At 38.9% G+C, this 20,541-nt stretch overlaps 2 protein-coding genes across 2 annotated transcripts; one reads left to right on the forward strand and one right to left on the reverse strand.

Moving 5' to 3' along the window:
* The first annotated feature begins 103 nt into the window (after positions 1 to 103).
* xpnpep1 (X-prolyl aminopeptidase (aminopeptidase P) 1, soluble) lies at positions 104 to 14,415 on the forward strand. The gene is made up of 20 exons (XM_083924274.1): positions 104 to 218; positions 2,164 to 2,288; positions 2,833 to 2,896; positions 4,557 to 4,661; positions 5,769 to 5,861; positions 6,856 to 6,999; positions 7,240 to 7,335; positions 8,260 to 8,341; positions 8,877 to 9,087; positions 9,973 to 10,062; positions 10,195 to 10,245; positions 10,676 to 10,734; positions 11,115 to 11,192; positions 11,316 to 11,387; positions 11,908 to 11,968; positions 12,120 to 12,189; positions 12,330 to 12,503; positions 13,595 to 13,671; positions 13,768 to 13,866; positions 14,149 to 14,415. Exons 2-20 carry the CDS (start codon positions 2,172 to 2,174, stop codon positions 14,266 to 14,268), a joined length of 1,863 nt encoding a protein of 620 aa, XP_083780400.1. The 5' UTR covers positions 104 to 218; positions 2,164 to 2,171; the 3' UTR covers positions 14,269 to 14,415.
* Positions 14,416 to 16,236: 1,821 nt separating this feature from the next.
* Positions 16,237 to 17,563, reverse strand: LOC310956271 (uncharacterized protein; the record flags this gene model as incomplete). Its single annotated transcript, XM_083926453.1, has 3 exons — positions 17,442 to 17,563; positions 17,231 to 17,327; positions 16,237 to 16,456 (listed from the first exon to the last, which is right to left on the reverse strand). The coding sequence occupies exons 1-3, from the start codon at positions 17,545 to 17,547 to the stop codon at positions 16,237 to 16,239; spliced, it is 423 nt and encodes a 140-aa protein (XP_083782579.1). The 5' UTR covers positions 17,548 to 17,563.
* Positions 17,564 to 20,541: the final 2,978 nt, after the last annotated feature.

Consider the following 20,541-nt stretch of genomic DNA (forward strand, 5'->3'; position numbering starts at 1 on the left):
CCCGTGTTATTGTGCTTCACCGTGCAGCCTATCATTCAGAGAAAGGAGGCGAGTCTGGATCCCTCTGCGTCTACTGGAGGAAACGGCAGTCACGTGACCACAAACGTCAACAACGAAATGGCAGCCTCCTGTTTTGTAAATTAACACAAGGTCCAAGCTGGTAAAGGAAGGCGTCGTTTCTTGACCCAAGAATTTCATTTTCAGGACGAAACCACCGGGTGTGTATTCAGCATTTCACTGGCTGCATGTGGGGGGACTTCAACGTTAGCTAGCGGCGGTGTGGGGCGCGAGCGTCTCTGCCTCGGTGGCACAGCGCGAGCACGGAGGGATGTTGACTGTTTTCAAATGAGGGGAGCGGCTGCTCACCACACGCCTGTTGTAGCCTTTGTGTTCAAAGCGCAGGGGAAAGCGTTTATTTAGAGCCGTGAGGCTGAGGACAGTTACTAACTTTACACATTTCCTGCAGGCGTTCAACCACACACACACACACACACACACACACACACACACACACACACACACACACACACACACACACACACACACACCACTAAAATCAACGGCAACTCCCTGAATGAATTGTTATGAAATGAAATGTTATTGAGTGTTATGGTCGGTTTATTATAACAGTCCGTTTAAAAAAAGAATCTACCGCCCACTTCTTACCAATCTCTGTTTTTTGTTTTGTTTTTAAATCCAAATATTAATACTCTATTATTTTATTTTATTGTGGCCAGTGACAGGGGCGTTTCTAGGATTTGAGGACACCAGGGGCCCATCCCAGACCTCTGTAGCCCCCCCCCCCCAACACACACACACTCCCAGCTGTACTTTTTACAGTGTTAATCATTGAAAATTAAAAAAAAATCACAGCTGTCAAGCACATTACAATCCCCTTTTACAGCATCAGATAACTAATTAAAACCAAACGTATCAAAAACATGAACACTTGAAAAAAATATCAGCGTGATCATAACTACCCAAAGCTACAGAAAGGCCCATAACCTATCCGTTAACATGGAGAGGGCAGCTTTATGATCATCAGGGGGCAACTGGGATGTTCTGACTTCACTATTTGGGGAGCTGTCAAGCCATCTATCTTAATATACATTCATCTTCATTCATCTTCAACCACTTGTCCCTGTTGGGGTTGCGGGGGGGGGGGGGGGGGGGGCTGGAGTCGATCCAAGCTGACATCTGGCGTGAGGCAGGGTACACTATGGACATGACGCCAGTCTATCGCAGGGCACATAGAGACGAACAGAGACAGACAACCATTCACACCTACGGGCAATTTAGAGACAATCAAATTAAACTAACACGTGCATGTCTTTGGATTGTGGGAGGAATGGAAAATACTATTAGTACTGAGTAGAAACTAGAGTTTAAGAAACAGTTAAATGGCTGTAGGATGAGACTAGTCTGGCCTGTGAGCTAAACACCGGCATTATTAAGGGCATGGGTTTCGTTTCAACATCTGAAGGGAGACATATTAAGCGAGGCATCTGGGGGTCTTCCCTCACTAATCTAATGCAAAATTGTAACCAACAATCATATGCTGAGTGTTTAAGAGAAACAGGAGAACTCATGTATGCAGCCTGATTGGTTGTCTTGTAGAAGTTACAGCGCCCTATAGTGAATGTGAATAGTGCTGTTCAGTATCTTCTGACTTTTGTTTTAGGAGATTGTCACGGTGGAAATAGGTCACAGACCTGCCAACACCAGCCATTTAGTCTTTTCTTTTAATATTTAACTCCTGTGACAGTTTCCCAATCAGCATGTTACAGCCGGTTAAAGATCGTCATCCAGGTGTGGACTGTGACTTTGAACTCCAAGTTAATAGTCAGGTAGACTAAAGTCAGTCACTGTCTTGCTCCAGTCACATGAAGTCAACATGACTTCCCAAATGTCAGGTAATCTATTGATAATTAGGGCAGGTTTGATTAACGTCTCAATGTCTCTGTGTTTGTTGTTTAAAGGGTGGTTGTGTGAAAAAAGTTTTTTGGGGGTTAAATAGGTTATTTTCACACAATAAATGCTAAGGTGTAACACTGTCTGCATCGTAACTTTTGACATTCACCTCAATGGTCATGTTAAAGGAATTGTAGCTCTGTTTTGAAAAGGTGCGATATTACTTAAATTGTTTGTTCTTTGTCCATTCAGACACTGCCATGTCTCCAAAGATCACAGGAGAGCTGCTCAGGCAGCTTCGGCAGGCGATGAAGAATTGTAAATACTTTTCTGAGCCCATACAGGCTTACATAGTCCCTTCTGGAGATGCACACCAGGTAAACAAGATCACACCCGCAGCATACTACATGAATTCATATATGTTTTCTACTATATGTTTTACACAATTTCAATTCTAAATAGATGGAAATGAGCTTTCAATCTCAACTATCAAAATCAGTATCAGGATCGGCGATTCCAATAAATAATTTAAATTAGACCATATGACTTTAGTTTGATACATTCCTGCAATAATATGGTGGTTACATCACACCTGATATTATGTGGCCGGGAAAAAAAGTTTAAATTAAAAATGTAATTGCAGTCTGACCTTAAAATTGAAAGTTTAATCAAATCTTGGATTTGGAGAATCGTGACTTAAGTCATTCTTCCCTCATCAGTGTCCTGATTAACTTCGAATCATCTCATCTGACCTTTGCAATAAATTGTAGCTCTTTGCCCACTGCTCCTCCCTTTTTTCCCCTCAATGCACAAGACATGAGAAGAGTAGCCAAGGTACCATTTAAAATGTCTGATCGGTTGATGGCCACTTCACACTGATTGTTAATGAAGCTGATCTCTCTCTCTCTCTCTATCTTTCAGAGTGAATATATTGCGCCGTGTGACTGCAGACGTGAATTTATCTGTGGATTTAATGGCTCTGCAGGTATGTTTTAAGCTTGAAAGTGAACGTCAATTTGCATGCAAATTAACAGACAAAAGTTGTGATGTCACAGCTATACTATATATAGGTATATAGGTAGAAAGTGGGGCTACAGTGGTGTTATAGTCATTGCTGGCTGCAATGATGGTGCAGTGAGTGCGGATGCGGAAGACCTGGAAAAGACATCCCAAACTCAAATCGTAGTTGAACAGACTGTCAGCCAAGATCTAATTACCGCTGAGGAAACACAGAGGGAAATGTGATAAATGAAATTGCAGGGACATTCAACTTTTATTCTTTTGTTCTCTTCTGGGTAAATGATCCAGCTCCTGGTGCATCGTCTCATGTTCAATTTAGACAGTGCAGTAGATAATGCATGTTAGTGGAGCTGTAGCTGGCCTACTTTGGAATAAATCACTGTGGGAAATTGGCTCTGTTTGGAAAAAAAAAGAAACTGAGCTCACTCACTCTCACTATTTATTGTGATCTCAGAGGCATATACTTTGTATATTTTGCTTCTCAGAACTGACCGAGCAGCTTTTGGCCCTGCATTTTACTGTACAAGCACTACACATATCCGATGACAGTAATGGAGCACATAGCACAAACATATTGGTACCTATCGATTTCGCCGATATGTTTCCAATACACGCAGATATGAAAACTGTTTCATAGAAAATATAATGCAGAAACCAATGCTTTTGGGCATTTACAAAAGGTGCCAAATAGCTTTTTTTTTTAGATTTCTTTATTTAAATGGTCAGCAATTGACTGATAAAGAGCATGATGTTTATGTAACAACTTATTTTATTTTCATTTATGCAGATGCTATTCGCACTCAGGTGTCAGTAGCCAACAATGCTGTTTGCATCCAGTTCTTTTGAGTTGACCTGACCAAATGGTCGAATAGCTGCCATGTGACTATTCTCACCTGGGTGCAAATAGAAACCCTGTTTTATTTTCTCTATTTATTCAGTGGTCATTTGTAGAATTGATTGACAATGTAATACATTGCCTTAGGCTTGGGCGGTATCTATTTTGTCACATCTTCATACCTTCTTGACATTTTACCGGGGCATATTGTGTTTCACAAGCTTGTTGTTTCGGTTTATCAAATAAACGAAAAATGAAAAAGTTTGTACACCTATTTTTCCTTATTAAACAGAAATACAACTGTACACCTTCTGAAAACAGATAGTTTAATGACCTTGTTAAGTAATGGTACAATGTAATTCTTTTATACTTGACAGGAATAAATAAAAACTCAAGGGTCTTGGTTAATCTGTTCCAACAATCACCAACTCTGGTTTGGTCGAAATAAACTCTTAATTCTCCAAATTACATATGAAAATATTCTCAGCTGCTGTTTTCCCCCCACTGACTCTAAGCTACGGGCCAGCCTGGTCCTGTAACGCCATCCTCACCACTTGCAGTCGCCATCTTTCTCAGCCCAGTTGCCTGTTCCAGCAGTAGAGAGTAGAGACAGAGCCATCACATTAACAAAATTGAAAATTCCCTATATCAGCCGGAGAATTTTTCTCCTCTAAAATGGTGTTTCACCTTTCCAGTATATTTTCTTGCATACTTTCACATTTATCCATTGTACCAATCAGATCTCTTTTACTAGAAATGTCGAATCTGCTTTGTGTGTTGTGATATGTAGGTACCGCCATCGTCACAGAGCAGCATGCTGCAATGTGGACTGATGGGCGGTATTTCCTCCAGGCCAGTCAGCAGATGGACAACAACTGGACCCTTATGAAGATGGGTAAGATTCTACTTAATCCCTCTGTTGTACATGATGATGCATAAAAAAACGGCATCTTAATAATATTATATTTACTATTACCAGTTATCAAAAACACTGATTGACTTACTTGTACTTGCGTAAGATTTGCACTACAATTACAAAGTCAGCCTACTATCACCTAAAGAATATATCAAGGATTAAAGGACTCATGTGTCAGCAGGACTTGGAAAAACTTGTCCATGCATTTATCTTCAGCAGGCTCGACTTCTGTAACAGTGTCTTTACAGATCTCCCTTAAAAGTCCATCAGGCAGCTGCAGTTAAGACCAAAAAAAGTTGATCATATCAATCCAGTCCTCAGATCTTTACACTGGCTTCTTGTCTGTCAAGGAATGGATTTCAAAATACTTCTGTTGGTTTACAAAGCACTGAATGGTTTAGGACCGAAATACATTTCAGATCTTCTGCTCAGCTACGAACCATCCAGACCTCTCAGATCCTCTGGGACAGGTCTGCTCTGTGTCCCCAGAGTCAGACCTAAACATGGAAAGGCAGCGTTCAGTTTTTATGCTCCATAAATCTGTAACAAACTTCCAGAAAACTTCAGGTCTGCTGCAACTCTCAGCTCTTTTAAATCAAGACTGAAGACTTTTCTATTTGCTGCTGCTTTTCAGTAAACTGCAGTGTAACTTCTGTAACTGCAACAATCTTTTATGTTTTATAAATGACCTTTTATGCATTTTAAATCTTTTATATGTTTTAAATGACCTTTTATGTGTTTTAAATTTATGTTTTATGTTTTATTTCTCCAGATGCTTTTAATGTTTTATGTGAAGCACTTTGAATTCCCTTGTTGTTGAATTGTGCTATACAAATAAGCTTGCCTTGCCTTACAGATTCTATAATGAAGTCAGTATTTATACACAAATGTGGTGTACTCTTAACATCAAGCTGTTATTAAAGCATTGATTAAAAGGCACCACAGCCATACTATAAGTCAGAATGTCCTATTTATGTCTTTTGAGACAAAAAAAAATCTTCAAAAATGCTGTATGTTAAACATTGGTATATTTTACATCTCTGTCTTTGTTTGTGACCAGTTATTTTTTATTTTTATCATATCTAGGGCTGAAGGAGACACCCTCTCAAGAGGACTGGCTGATTAATATCCTGCCAGAAAACTCCAAAGTGGGAGTAGATCCTTGGATCATCGCTGCTGGTAGGTTGCAGCACCATTTTCCTCTCAGTGCACTGGATCAGCATTACTAGGAGGGCAGGAAACATAGAGACCATCAGATGAGTATAAACACTGTGCTCTTCCCATAATACAGCAGGAAATAAAATATGCTCCGGTGAATAAAAAAAATTATACGTTTTTTAGTTTTGAATTTAAAATATAGGAAAAAACCTCAAACATAGGGTTTGGTCTAAATTCATAACCTTTCAGACAGGTGTAAGTGGCGTAAACGCCCATCTGTGTGCCCATGGGTGTGTTGGTATTAAATGAGGTGTGATCAAGCGCATTGCTGGCAAGCATAATCTGGTCATTAAGTAAAACACGAAAGAAAACACGTATACATCTTTACAATACATTATTTAAAAAGCAACACCCCGGAAGGGAAGTGAAACTAATTCATTCATGCAGGGGGCAGGTGGATTATTTAAGTGTACAAGTTGATTCGGAGAACATCAGAGCTGCTTGAATCATCATTCTTTTCCACACAAAGATGCATACTGTAGCAGCGCTCCTCCTGCTCAGTTAAATACAGTAGGTTATTGGTATATTTGCTCATGTGGTCAAATGGAGTTGTAGATGGGAAAAAGGTTTGGAGGCCGTTGGACTGTCCTCTGCTTCGCACACAAGCAGATCTGTTTCCTCAGCAGAGATAGCTTGCTTCTCCATTTTCACAAATCAGCTGTTTAAATAGCAACCTGCCTGCTGCAGTCGCACCTGGCTTTTAAAGAGAATGGGAATTGACACTCTGATTGGTTTCATTCATTCATTCATAATGCCCAAAACACATCCATGATTAATGAAGCATCTAAATCCAACCCCTGTACCTTGCGCCTTACTTGGCGCCCAGATCACATACATGTATGTGGCGTCTAACTAGCAAAAATGGAGTTGGACACGCCCTTAATGCCCTAGCACCATGCACTTTAGACCATGAGCCATAGATCGTCTAAATAGGGCCCCTGATGTTCTGTTTCAGATCAGTGGAAGAACATGTCCAAGGCGCTGACCAGTGCAGGCCACTCTCTGGTGGCAGTGCAGGATAACCTGATCGATGCGGTCTGGATGGACCGCCCAGAAAGACCCAGCACACAGCTCCGCAACTTGGGCTTGGAGTACACCGGTCAGTGCAATATACCCATTAACACCATTATTACATACAGTGTTATTTTATACAGAGATATTTCAATCATATCAAACTTGAGTATTTTTTTTATACAGACAACTACAACACACACACATACACAGAACACAGTCAATTAAAAAAAAAAGACAAAATAAAGGTTTTAGCCCAATGTCACTAAACAAACAGGAAAAGACATTCAGAACACCATGGTGCTGAGAATTGTCTGTCTTCCCGTAGGTATGTCGTGGCAAGATAAGATCACAGCGCTGCGAGCCAAGATGACAGAGAGGAAAGTCACTTGGTTTGTTGCCACGGCGTTGGACGAGATTGCATGTACGTATCATTTTTTTCGAAGCTACACATTAGTGTCATTACCACTTCCATGGGGGCACTTGATCACAGTAATGGACGTGTCGAGATGGTTTTAAATCAACAATGTGAAAATTCAGAATCAAACACTGTCAGTGGTCGTACAAAAGCAAAATATCAGTGTGACAGACAGCAAATGTATGCTCTGAAGATGTAGTAGCACAAAGTGGAGATATTTAAGTAAAGTACATTTACCAGGAGCATCAGCATTTAGAGCTGTGAAGATCAATCGATTTGTTTACTCCTCTATGACAGTAAACTGAAATTGTTTGAGTTTTGAAAAATAAGACAAGATTTCATCTTGAGCTTTGGGAAGACTGATCGACATTTTTTACCACTGTCTGATATTTTATTGAACAAAGAATGAAAGGCCTCTTTGAAAACCCTTCTAGTTGTATGGAGTTGGTCACAATAGGGTTGTAGCAGTTTTTAGTTACTGTTGCGTAGAACTTGGAGCAGCCATACCCAACGTCACTTCTGTTACATAAGTCTGTTTTGATACATGATCACGATCCAAGGACCCACGGATTCACCCTCTACATGCCTGTCTGAACACCTTGTTCACCGTGCCTAATGAGCTCTTGTTTCTGATTGTTTGGTCTGAGGGTCTCTGTTAATTAGAGTAAAGCTGTTGTCATCAGGTAGCATTCAGACATCAGGGTTTCGATGGGCGTTAAATTGAAGGGGATTCGCTCAGGCATCCACAAAGCACGAGTGAAAGTCCAATAAGAACGTTGATATTGAACACCAGATTGTAGTCAGGTTTCAGTTGAAACAAAGTATTTCAAATTTATTTTTAAGGTGACTACTGTTTTCAGTGATAGCATGAAGCATTTTTCTCTTAAATTTAACCAAATTATATTTAAATGTTATGTTCGTTTTTTTCAGGGCTTTTTAACCTCCGTGGTGCTGACATCGAGTACAACCCAGTTTTCTTTGCATATGCCATTGTGGGGATGAACACAATAAGGTAACAGGAGTTCCCATATTGTAAAAAGTTAGATTTCCATGTCTTTTTTAATTATATAGCAGGTAAAAGTCTAAAAACACTCAATTGACAGAGAAATGCACACAGCCTGTATTCAGAAACTGTGTCTTTAAACGAGTCGTCAGGACTTTCGTACTGTACCGATGTTACAACTATCCTATATATAGGTAGAAAGTGCTGCTACAGTGCTGTTAGGCATTGCCCGGCTACAAAGATGTTGCAGAAACACCGAGAGTGCTGATGCACAAGACACAGAAACAGACTGGGCTTTATCAGGAGGGGTATTAAATAGGAGCTAAGATTAAGCGTTTCAGACAGAACACAGGTATCAGACAGTATGAGAAAAAGAATGCGTTTTTAACATTAAATCATGTAAACATGTTCTAGTAGAAACCTAAAATCCAAGTATGAACCTGAAAATCTCCATAATATGTCCACTTTAAAACTACCCAAACTGGAGGTACAAGGTTTTCATCTGAATTTACATTTTCACTGAACTTCTTCTTTCCCTTTACAGGCTGTTTGTGGACCTTAAGCGTCTTTCTGATCCCGCATTGAGAGACCACTTGCATCTGGACTGCCCCAGCAAGCCAGAGCTGAGCATCCACACGTTCCCGTACGAGTCAGTGTACACTGAGCTCCAGGCAATCAGCGCGGCGCACGGCCCTAAGGACAAAGTTTGGATCTGTGACAAGGCCAGCTGTGCTCTCACACAGGTCATCCCCAAGGTGAGGAAGCAGCATGAAAAATAAATAGATTGGCTTTTAGCTGGCTGTCTTTGTATCTCGATTGTGTTTTCCTGGTTCATGTATGGGCTACGCTCTAAGGCAGGGCTATTCCGGATCCGGCCTGGGGGACATTGTTTCTGTCACTGTGAAGCCTGTGTTTACTCTGCAACCATATCTGAGTGGAAAGACTATAAATTGATCACAATAATCATGCTACTCTCGTTTATGTTACGTTAATTTGTGTCAGTCCAGTTTTTGATGAATAAACTAATGTTTCTTATGTGCTTGTAAGCCTGGTAAAGTAACTAGTTACTGAAGTAATCAGATAAATGCAGTGGAGTAAAAAGTAGAATATTTCCACTGATTTGTAGTGGAGTAGAAGAATAAAGTAGCATGTAAGTAAAATACTCAATTAATCATCATCATCATCATCTGTATCCTTGTACTTTTTAAGTGAAACATTTCCTGTAGCTGGTTCAGTATATTGTCAGTTTCGCTGATGGGAGGAAAGCATCACATAAATTCTCTGGCATCTACAGTTTCAGGGTTGTTATTGGTTACATCCTTAAACACAAGGACGCACCTCTTTTCTTTGAACAAAGTACATCATTGTACCCGTAATATTCTTTTGTTTTTTCAGTTGGCACTTCTATGCTGTAATAACAGTTATAAATCAACAGTCAGATTGCTGAATCATTTGTCAAGGCAGACAGCCATTTTGGGATCAGCATTATTTCTCTTGGCTTTGACAGTTGGCACAAACTGCTTGAACCGGCTGGAAATATTTCTAATATGTAGACCTGTCAAGACAATACTTTTAAATTTGTTTTAAGGTAACATCAGCTACTTTTTAAACTGGAAATGTTTCCTCTTGATCTATTTCAGACACATAGGAGTCCCATCCCCTACACTCCACTCTGCCTGGCCAAGGCTGTGAAGAACGCGACTGAGATTCAAGGCATGAAAATGGCTCATGTAAGAACCTTTGAACGGCCTTAAAATCTGTTGTGTACCTTTCCTAAGCAATGAGTTTATGACATCTTCATAAAGTGTCTGATTTCACCTCACAGAAAAGGTATTGCATCTTTTGCACTTTTCCCCCAACAGATCAAGGATGCGATTGCCCTTTGTGAACTCTTTGCTTGGTTGGAAAAGGAGGTATTTTCCTTATTTTTCTGTGGCCATACAGTCAGTATTATCCATAAGAGTCAGTATTCACAGGGTTCCCACTGGACTTTGGAGAATTTAAAACAAGGCTGTAATTACTGTTATTTTTGTTGTTGTTTGTTTTGCTCTTGGCATCTCTCTAATCTTAAAAAAGTAGTTTGGACATTTGATAAAGCAAGTGTTTTAGAACAAATTGTATTTCCTCAAATGAATGTTTAATTGATCATCACTTTGATTCCCCAAATTCTGTCTGTTATTTTGACACACCAAAACCCATCAATATTTCATTCTTAAACTCTAGAAAACAAATCTTAAGTGGTTACTTGAAAGTTGCAGGTTTGTAGGTCACTGTTAGCGTGCAAAGCCTGTGTTCAGGTGGAGGTTTTTTAACCCCTTTTAACCCTTCCTGCATGGCTCATAGATTCCAACAGGCACTGTGACGGAGATCTCTGCTGGCGATAAGGCTGAAGAATTACGCAGGTGGGATTCTTTTTCTTGACCACATGATTTTGTTGTCTGCCGTTGACCTGTATTTTATTCGTTTTTTTATAATGATTGTAAAGCACTTTGGTCAGCTCATGTTGTTTTAAATTTGCAATAGAAATAAACAGTCCAACTTCATGTCACCTGTTATGATTGCAAAGGCTGCGTTTGAGAGATGCCATTGAAACTGTTTACATATTGACTATTCTGGAGTTAAACCACCCTCTACTGGACAAAATAATATAATAAAATGTTTTATCTTCTCAGTTTGCTGACGAGATCATGAAGCACTTATATATTTAATCACCTGTAAAGACAATGTATGCATTCTTGTGTGTTAATGTCCCCCGCTCACAAGTACACTTTGTCTTTATCAGTCAACAGAAAAATTTTGTTGGCCTCAGTTTTCCCACAATTTCTAGCGTCGGTCCCAACGGAGCCATCATACATTACAGGTCAGTTGGCTCATGAAACAGACCCAGGTGTATCACCTGTGTGTAACTGTATCTGCTGTTTTTGAAAAGGATTTGTTCATAATTAATAGTTAGTAAACCATTATATGTGACTTTCTCCTTTAGACCACTGCCTGAAACCAACAGAACCCTCTCCATGAATGAAGTTTACCTGATCGACTCTGGAGCTCAATATGTGTAAACAAGATAATTATTACATAAATCAATTGGATTTAGGTTAACCAGCCATGCCATTACTTGCCATGTCTTAGTTCAGACAATCATCACCTACATGCCTGTCAAGGGGAGACACTACAGGTACTTTTTGAACCAACAGATGTCAGCATGAAACTTCCTCTGTCAATTACTTACATTAAGACAATTATTTTTTTGTATTGCAAGTTTTCTGAAATGTTAAGTTAAAAATACAAGTGAGGCATTATCTAATGCAAACTTTTGGTGAGTTTAGGATACATCTACAGACACAAATAGACAAAGTGTAGTTAAATAAACACATAAATATGTATTTTAAATGTTTTCTTTCTATTAGTCTGATATAAGACATGTTAGTGTAGCAAAATAGCCCGAAATCCCAAAATTGACCAGTTTTTGCCTGTGGTGTCTCGCCTTAATGCCAAGAACACAAACATCATTGGAACAGTTGTGCGTTTTTGTGCATTGCACGCATACATCAACAGTCACGTTCTGTCTTTGGCAGTGATGGGACCACAGACGTCACACGTACCATGCACTTCGGTACACCATCAGCTTTTGAGAAGGTACATTTGTTTTTTTGCTAGTGCACTAGTACTAGTTTTCACTCTCAAAATAAGCCTAATCTCTTCTTAGGGTTTATTGACCAAAGCTATCTGAATGAGTTGTGATTCAATTTTGTCTTTTTGTATTATGTGCTCTCATTTTTTCATCTAGGAATGCTTTACCTATGTACTGAAGGGACACATAGCCGTCAGTGCTGCCATTTTCCCCAACGGAACGAAAGGTGTTGTCCTCTCTTCTGACACAAACCATTCATAGCCATTTCCACCTTCGCCACATAGGGGGGAAAAGTTTACCTATTCATACATTTTAGTGTATGACTAAAGTGTGATCTCCAGCTCTGACCCTGCGCTCTCTCTCCAGGCCACCTGTTGGATTCATTTGCCCGTGCAGCTCTGTGGGAGTCGGGGCTGGACTACCTTCATGGTACGGGCCACGGCGTGGGCTGTTTCCTCAACGTCCATGAGGGGCCCTGCGGCATCAGCTACAAGACCTTCGCTGATGAACCCCTGGAGGCCGGCATGATCGTCAGTGATGGTATGGCAGAGGGCAGGGAGGGGATTTATTTATGGGTTTCTGATTTAGCTAGTGAATGTTAGGGTGACTGGACTCTGAATATATTCTAATTCATTCTGTTCATTGAGACACTACAGGCAAAAACTGTTTTTTGATGCACTAGTCAGTTCTGAGATTTTAGGCTTCCATAACATGTCTTCTTTCAGACTAGTGGAAAGAAAACATCCACAATTAAACATCTAGGTGTTTATTTTACTACACATTGTCTATTTTCCTTTGTAGATTTTTCCTAATTTCCCCAAAGGTAAAGATAATGCCTTGTGCATTTTTAAACATTAAACATTTCAGAATACAAAAAATAATTGTCTTAATGTAAGTAATCGAATGGGGAAGGTTCATGCTATCTATTAGTCTAACATTTTTACCCTATTCACCTGTAGTGTCTCACAAAATGTACTGAATTTTAAAAAAACATGTTTAAAGGTAATTTTCTCTAAATTAGTTTATTCTCATACTCCAGAAATGATATACGTTTCTTACATACACCTCACATTCCAGTTTTATTCCCGTCTATATTCTGAAAGTTTTTACAGAGGGTTTTGTTCATAATGATTCATAACCTGATTTATAGAACATTTTCTTCCTAAAAATATGGTGAAAATTGATTTTCTTATGGCTGTTGCAGTTGAAGTATTTTCTGATTTATTGAGTGATACAAAGAAATCCCCCTCTGTAAAAACCTTTGACTTTAATTATATTGTTAACAAAATAAAACAAGAATTTTGAATCTGACTTTATCCAATGTTCATATTTCTTCTGGAAATGTATGGAAATTGGTGCATATTTAATAGGATAATGCCCCTTTACCATATTTAAACACACAAATTCAGAAAATTGTAAAACAGAAAATAATTGTCTTAATCTAAGTAATCTCCTGGGAAGATTGCATGGTGATATTAGTTTACATTTGAAGCTGCATTTCTTGCTGTAAACCTTTGCAGAAGTTTAAAGCAGCTTAACACAAAAATTAATTTTTAGGTCAAAACTCAATAATTTTTTCCTTTTTTGTGTTTGATTATGTAAATCATGTAAATTATCTTCCCTTTTTGTAGAACCTGGGTACTATGAAGATGGATCCTTTGGCATTCGTATTGAAAACGTTGTCCTTGTTGTACCAGCTAAGCCCAAAGTAGGTCAATTATTGTTTTCATTACATTAAATCCTAGAATCAGCTTTCAGTTGAATGAGAATCAGCATGTTTTTGTTCTCTTGTCTGTGTGTTCAGTACAACTACAGAAACAGAGGAAGTCTGACATTCGAACCCCTTACTCTGGTTCCTATCCAAGTCAAGATGATGAACACAGACCTGCTTACTCAGAAGGAGGTAAGGAGGAATGTCCAGTGTGACTATGTTTCATATTTTAAATAATCAAAGACAAATTCAACCTGATGCGATTAAACATTTGTGTCAAAGGGCTTTTATTGGTATTGTCATCAAACAAAACCTACTTAACACAATCACAACATGTAAGAAATTGGAAGAATTTAAAATTATGAACTATGTTTTAAGAGTTGGATAATATTTCCAGCTATTCCTATTATATTAGTCCTATTCTGCTACTCAAACACAGTTTTGGTTTGACGGCCTCTCTTCTCTTTTCTGCAGCGGGAGTGGGTAAACGAGTACCACAGGAAGTGCCGGGAAGTAATTGGAGCGGAGATGGAGAGGCAAGGCAGGAAGGAGGGGCTGGAGTGGCTGATCAGAGAGACCCAGCCAATCATCTGAGGACTGATTCTTGCGCAGTCCAGGAGTACTGCACTTGCTCTGCAGTAATAATTTGTATTTTACTCATATTTCTCTGTGTCTCACACTCGACTTCTTTTGTAAAGCACATTGTATCAGCAGTTTTATTAAAGATCATTAAAAAAGAAACGAGAAATATTTTTTCTATATTTAACTATAGATTCATCTTTTCTTAGACTATGCAATCTGCAATTTTGGGGTTATTCAAATGTGAAAAACTTCCTTAAGATGAAGAAAATGTGAAGTGAAAAAAAGAAAACTGACTTTGAAAGAATGAGCATTACATCAGTAGGTACAGTATTCAAAACAATGACAACTTTAGAAACACATTATGATCAGGCGTAGCATAATCCTGTACTCACATTTTTGCGTTCATTGTTTCTCACCAAAATGCATGGTGTGTATCATTGAGGACTTACACACATGCATTTTCTATTTAATCAAACATTTGCACTGCCATTTTTTTAACAATACTTAAAATCCTGCACATCCCTTCTTAGCCCCCCCGTACCCTACCAACTGTTAATCAACTGTAATCTTCCTGCTACTGTTAAGTAACTGTAGCAGGAATGTGGTACAAACTAAACTGGAGCTGACTGATAAAAACAATACTCCATAGCCCTAAAGTTGAAAAACCCCACAGGTTACCTGCTTCTATCTTTTGATCCATGTCCATGGTCCAATGCAGTTGTATGGATGAATATCAAGCAAGCTTTCAAATCCTACAATCCTAGATCTTAAAGGTGCTCTACTTGAAATACTGGAACAAAAGTAGGGTGGGATTGCCTCCCCATGGCTTTCACCCCAATACGTAAAAGACTATTTTTCACGGCCACATGCACTGATATGTACACGCTGGACCGTCTATCGCTACACACAACAGAGAAACTGATCACAGCACAAACGGAGGTCGAGTGAATTCATTCATTCATTCATTCTCCGATCAGGACACCGTTACGCTATATCTTTACATAGAAAATAGTTGTTTGCTGATTTATTCATTTCCTGAATATTGAGTACAGCACGTTTAAGTTCCTTGCCTGTTAAACAACTACATCTTTCAGACTTCATACCCCGGTCTAGCTGGCATTTCATTGCCTGGTCTTCAACCCAACATCATAATTACATCACTATGACATCATCAAGGTTATCTTCTTAGACTTGAGCTACAGTAGATATAATACAAATGTGTTTTTACAGCCATAATAATTAACTGAATTGAATTTTTAAATCAGTGGCGTGTCCCTTTAATGGCCTGTACATGGTGAGCAGTGGTGGAAAAAGTACTCACATCATTCACAGCACTACAGTACAGATTTACTCTGTAAGAAGTAAAGTTCCTGCATTCAAACTGTTACTTTAGTAAAAGTAGAAAAGTATTAGCATAAAAATATACTTTAAGTACAAAAAGTAAAAGTACTCATTTTGCAGAATGGCCCATTTCAGAATCTTGTATTATTGAATTATAGTTATTGATGCATTAATGTGTACATTAATGTTGCAGCTGGTAAAACTGGAGCTTATTTTCACTATATTTACTCCCAGGCAGCTAGTGAATTTACCCAATAGAGTTTTTTCATTATCCATAATTATACATTTTATTTCATCTGATGATTATATTTAGTTTTATTTACCATAAACAGCAAAGGAGTTTGTAATCAATCAGGTATTAAATAAACATAGTGGAGCAAAAAGTACAATATTTCCCTCTGGGATGTAATGGAGTAGAAGTCTAAAGTAGCAGAAAAAATAAATACTCAAGTAAAGTACAAGTTCCTCACTTAAGTAAAGTACTTGAGTAAACGTACTTTGTTACATTCCACCACTGATGGTGACAGAAATTTTGACACAGCTACAGGGGTCAAAGCTCAGACCTATCAGAGTCCAGTGTCTCTGTAGCGGGCCTCTTCTCCCTCCAACCCCCACAGCATATCCCTTCTCATAACGCTTCTAAAGCTGCATGTAAAAAATTGGAGGGTCCAGGGTGACGCCACTGTTGGGATCGTTGGCGTACTCTTGAAACGACAGTGGCAGCGTCAATGCAGTTTGCTCCTCTGGTCCCCGTAGGGCTTTAGTCCTCCCTTCCTCCTCTTCCTCCTTCAGCCCTACAGGCAGCGGGTTACTGTAGATGTAGTAGATCCTGGAGTTGTCCTTTGCTGTCTCTGGCCGCCTGAAGAAGGCAAGAGGGTTGATGAAGCTAGTGGACCTCTTCACTGCTTTGACTGCCACGGGGTCCGCTGGCTCTCCTCGGGTCACTGCACTCTCATACACGTGGGCTCTCTTTGACTGCCTGGCGGAGAAGATGGCACTAATTGCACTAATGGCTTTAATGCAATTTTACATTGCATTGTAATCTGTTTGAATTTACAGTGGCTTTAAAGGTCCCATATTGTGCTAATTGTCAGATCCATACTTGATTTTTGGGTTTTTACTAGAACATGTTTACATGCTTTAATGTTCAAACACATTATTGTTCTCATGCGGTCTGTTTAAATATACAGTATACCTGTATTCACCGTCTGTCTGAAATCCTCACTTTAGCGCCTGTCTCTTTAAAACCCTCTCCAGAAAATGCCCAGTCCGCTCTGATTGGTCAGTGTTACCATCACTGTAGCTGGTTGTGACATCACAAACATAAAGGAAGTCCATTTCTTTGTGGATTTAACATTTGAATACTCTCACCGTATATATATATAGCACCTCCACCTGCTTTATTTAAAATAAAAAAATCTCACTTTTAACAATATGGGACCTTTAAAGACATTTCCATTCAGCAGAAGGAATACTAGTAAGTAGTATTTTCTTTGAATCTTGTATTAATCACTACACAGGATAAGATGTAACTGTCCTGTGTTTTTAAAAATGAGCTGCTTCTATTTCCATGGATCTTAATGAAAGTGAGAAAGTAGGTTGTTCACAAGCATATCTGATATCTGATCCTCACCTGGTGCGGTTGTAGCAGACAGTGATGCAGTACAGGCCGCTGATAGTGAGGGTACACAAGGCCAGGGCAATGATAACAATGTTAAACACTTTGAACTCTAGGTAGAAGAAAGAAGAAGAAGAAAGTGTTTCACTTAAAAGAAGCACTGAAGTATCATTCATTCAACTGTACTGTGAAATGAACTGAACGGATATCAAAGATTACGACACACCAAACAGAGCTGTGTTCATCTCCTGGTCATGGATTCCCAAAGCGGCTGTCCCGTTCAGATGGAGGCTGCCTTCCGTCATTGCTCCGTCCTGTTGGGCTCCACTCATGTTGCTGCCATTGGCTTCCAAAACATGGACTAAAAGACTGAGCTTTGAGTCTCTTCTCACTGGTTTCAATAGAGACCGGGGCCATGTGACTCAAGCAGCTCGACTCAGTCGCTGTGGAGACATTCCCTCTTTTGTCAGCCCCTCAGTTCAAGTTGGACACCCCATCTTCTCCCTCCCCTCTACTCCCCTTGTTTACTGCTCATTATTCTGCTCAGCATTCTGGGGGGAAACCGAGGGGAGGGAGATGTTGGGTCTTTTATACTGTTTGTAATAAGCTCTGAGTGGTGACCCAAAACCAGAGAGTTTGCATGCAGTTAACTTCAAATATGGTCTTCTCATGAGTTTTCACTTTTTCATTCTTAAAACAGTGTAACTCATCTGATGTTACAAGAAGTACTTTAGAGTGTTAGACGTATAGTTAAAGTATACAAAAGTTATGTAAAAAGTTTACTTTAAAATGATCTTTAATGTACTAGAAAGTAATTCTGCAATACTTAAAGTGGTATTTCTATATACTTATGGAGGGTGTACATTATTGTAAGTGTATGTTAAGTATAATTATTTCCCCATAAAGTCCTTTGTAATACACAATTGTATGATTTTTTAAATTGTATTTTAATTTCACTTCATTAGAAGTGGTTCAGTCACAAAAAGTGCACTTTAATCTAAGTTCATTTAAGCTGATATTTGTAATGGTTATTTTGTGTAATTATGAAAGGTACAATTATTTTAAAGTAGCTCGTAATACACTGAGTGTGCTGTATTAAAGCAAAGAGGAACTTAGTTACTTGAATATGGTGCTCTAATGAGTTTTCAGTTTTTTGCTCTTAAAGCAATGCTGTATTTGAAGTCTTACCTCCATCCGTACTTATGATTAATACACAAATGTTTGTGTGCCATGTGCGGCCTGATACTTAATTAAATCTGTATCAAATTTGGCATTCAACTAACTACTTTTATTATCAATATATCTGACAATGATCGTGTAGATTGATTGTTGTAATAGTCTATAAAATGTCAGAATATTGTGAAAAAGGTCCACCGCAAGTTTAGAGAGAACCTTTACATGCTTTATTCTGTCAGACCAACAATCAAAGATGTTCAGTTTACAAAGAGAAAAAAGGAAGTCCTCATGTAAGCTGGAAATGACTTAAAGAATTAATAAACTATAGCATTCAAAACATAAGCCTCAAATTTTCGGTCCGTGACTGCCGTACTGTCATCACATCCATCACTGCTTGTTCTGTGTGTTTTGGGGACATCAGTACAGGAAACCAGGACCAGGTCGCCGGGCCGATGCGAGAGCCAAAGCCAGCAAAAAGGCAACAAAGACAGCATTCTCCTTTCTCCTTATGCTTCACTTCACCCTGCAGCACCATGGCAGATATTATGTAATTAGTTGAGCATCTAATTAAAGCAGGGTTTTGTTTCACTCTTTGACAAGACAGGCTGCTCTCTAGAGTGAACTTGGAGAGAATTTTTTTTACCTCTTTGCGAGTGACCTTTGTGTCACCCAGTTCTCGGTAGAAGTTGCTACAGAGGATGATAAACAATGTTAGAAACTTAAGATGAGAGCAGGAAATATTTATATTGACATGCTCTCATCTATGATATTTAGCTTTATTACTGGGACACCTGAATCACAGTCTCAAGCTTTTTGTTTTTTTCACTTTTTACACTTAACTTGTTATGCAACACAGAGAATATCAGGTCTGGTAAGGCAAAGGACAATTATTAGAAAACTGCGTCATGCAACTGCAAATCAGATAACAAAATGAAATGTATTTTTTCTGTGTTCAACAATCCTCCACTAGGTGTCAGACGTTGCCTGCGTGTCTGGACTCAACATAACTCAGTAAAGAACAGCTCAGTGCTATTTATCCGTAAAGCAGCTTGACCTTGAGTGACAGCGGTGGCCTTTATATTCATAGTCAGCATACAGTAAAGAAAAACAAAGGGAGAGATTGACTGATTAGGAAATACGCTGTGACACAGAGGCTTAAATATGTGTTTATTAGCCTCTGAAACGTCTGTAGAGCTTGTTTAATTTCAATATCCATCTTGGCTCTCCGCAGAGTTAAATTGTTATGATTTAAGGGGCATGTGGGTGGCATTATGTTGGTATGGTTTATTTGAGCAGCCCAGTATGCATAAACCAACTCTGTCTGCGGCAGCTATCATGGGAATGAGACTGGCAATATCCAAACAAAGCATTTGCACTGTAGTTTCACCCAGAACCAAACTATTAACACTGGTGAGGCAATTACGATATTTATCATGATGGATAATCAGTTGCTGGGATAACAACATTTATTCATTCTTTTGTTGTTGTTTTTTTACTTAGTTTTTTATTGAAGGTGTTGATCATTATCGTAGTATTTTGGTTTAATGACATGTAGTTATTAATAATACCTCTGCACTAGAGATGACCATTTAGATGTTTGTGGTTTGACACTGTTATTCAGAGAAATTTTGAAAGCATGCAGACTAGAACTGATCGACAGACATACCAGGCAGGCAAAGACAGCCCATGTTTAAAAACTTGATATTTTGGGTCATAAATTACTGTAATCCTGAGAATAATCTGCTTGTGCTTTGTTTGACTTTGACCACAAGCGAACTGAGAATTTGTTGGCAATGCTCTGTCAACAAATAAAAAGAGACGAGTCATCTGGTTTTGATTTGTGCACTTTGAATAGATTTTATTTTTTTTATTAAAATAGTGTAGTTATAACTCTTGATCTATATAAGAGCCCTGAAAAAACTGCCCAAATATGAGATATTTTTGGGTGAGGGTCCAGCAGCTTTTTAGTGTTTCTCATGGACATCAGAATCTCTCTCTTGAGCCCAGTTCCCTTCTGTTGGTTCCTCATAACTGTAGCAAGACGTCTTATGCTATAGCTCAGGTATACAAATCATGGCTCGGTTAATACATTTCCAAAAGTATGGCAACCATTCCTGGACTACTTTAATGTTGTCTATAATATAGCTTAT

Source organism: Echiichthys vipera, assembly GCF_963691815.1.
Source record: "Echiichthys vipera genome assembly, chromosome: 2".
Classification (NCBI taxonomy): domain Eukaryota; kingdom Metazoa; phylum Chordata; class Actinopteri; order Perciformes; family Trachinidae; genus Echiichthys; species Echiichthys vipera.